Below are 1,542 nucleotides of genomic sequence, written 5' to 3'. Positions count from 1 at the left end.
CTCTGATGAATAGAAAGTTTAAAAGAACAGCATTTATTTGAAATAACATGTTTTGTTATAAAAGTCTTGCTCATTTTAACATTTTAATGCTGAATACAAGTATTAATTTCTTTAAAAATAGAAAAAAAATCCTACTAACCCGAAACTTTTTAATGGTAGTGTATTTATCACATTTCTTTTTCTTATGATAAACCATGACTAGATTTACGTGCAGATGTGCATGTAATGACTGTATCTAATCTGCAGGACTCACATTGCAGATTAGAGCGATGGTTATGCTCCAGTATGATATAGACCTGCAGAACGAGTTGAGGAACGCTCTCCAGGAACGTCTCAAACATGCGGAGCATGCTAAGATCTGTAGCAAGGCCGAAAAGATGGAACTGCTCCTCCTCTTGAGTGTCTTCCGAACGCAGGGCTTTAAAACTCCTCTTCAGGAGATGGACATACCTTAGAATAACAGATAGGTCAAAAGATGAACTTAAGTTGTAAATGTCTGCATCAAGTGTGATTAAAAATAATAATAATACAAGTTTAACGAGTAAAGAAGACCAACCAAGTGTGTAGATGTTACACTTTCATTTGCTTTCCTCCTTATTTTAAAGCAGGGGTTCATAACTCTGGCCCTCGAGGTCCACTTTCCTGCAGAGTTTTGCTTCAACCCTAATCAAATACACCTGAACAAGCTGATGGTCTTCAGGATTGCCATAAAATTACTGGCAGGTAAGTTTGATCAAGACTGGAGCTAAACTATGCAGGAAACTGGACCTCAAGAGCCAGAGCTGAGAATGCCTGTTTAAAAGACACAGTTCACACAAAAATGACAATTCAGACTTCATTTTTTTTTCATCCTTATGTAGTTCCAAACCTGTATGAATTTCACAAAAAAAAAAATAGAAAAAATGCATCAGTTTTTTTTTGTTATATACAATAAAAGTAAATTGTTTTGGACCCCATAAACTTTCATTGTATGGATGAAAAATATCTTTTGTGTTCCACAGAATAAAGAAAGTCATACAGGTTTGGAAAGACATAAGGGTGAGTAAATGATGACAGATTTTTACAAATAATTTTAATATGTGAAATATTAGATCCACACAGTTCTAATCGATTTAAATGATAAATTAGCGTGAAGTTACCTTGTAAAAATGCCTATCTGCAGTACATGTATACTGATAAGATGGCAAGTGGACAGACCCTTGTCATCTTCTTCATAATTTTCCTTGTCATCTTTGAACCATGCGTAGCTGAATATCTGTATGCATAAAGATCCGACCAGAACAAACACAAGAGTCAGTGCAGCCCAGGTGACATGTCCCCTTTTGAAATACTGCACAGATAACAAGAAGTCTGATCCAATGTCTGCTAAATAAAAAAGTAGTCCAAAAACAGTGCATAGCCACCGAAACCAGGTAAATCTCTTTCCAGTATTTGTCATGATTATGATTTATGGCATTTGATGAACACTGATAGCAGAATGTCCTTGTTAATGCTGAATATGTAGACAGGCATTTGGTGCCTTTAGACGAGAACAGCTGGTTG

General features: G+C 35.8%; 1 protein-coding gene across 1 annotated transcript; it reads right to left on the bottom strand.

Moving 5' to 3' along the window:
• Nucleotides 1–208: 208 nt before the first annotated feature.
• Nucleotides 209–1,448, bottom strand: LOC107736433 (XK-related protein 9-like; the record flags this gene model as incomplete). Its single annotated transcript, XM_016547844.1, has 2 exons — nt 1,140–1,448; nt 209–450 (listed from the first exon to the last, which is right to left on the bottom strand). Coding segments are annotated over exons 1-2 (541 nt in total), but the record flags the coding sequence as incomplete, so codon positions are not given.
• Between the last annotated feature and the right edge of the window lie 94 nt (nt 1,449–1,542).

The sequence above is a fragment of the Sinocyclocheilus rhinocerous genome, unplaced genomic scaffold (assembly GCF_001515625.1).
Source record: "Sinocyclocheilus rhinocerous isolate Xijiao unplaced genomic scaffold, SAMN03320098_v1.1 C36695302, whole genome shotgun sequence".
NCBI lineage: Eukaryota > Metazoa > Chordata > Actinopteri > Cypriniformes > Cyprinidae > Sinocyclocheilus > Sinocyclocheilus rhinocerous.
This window is presented reverse-complemented; position numbering and strand designations above follow the sequence as displayed.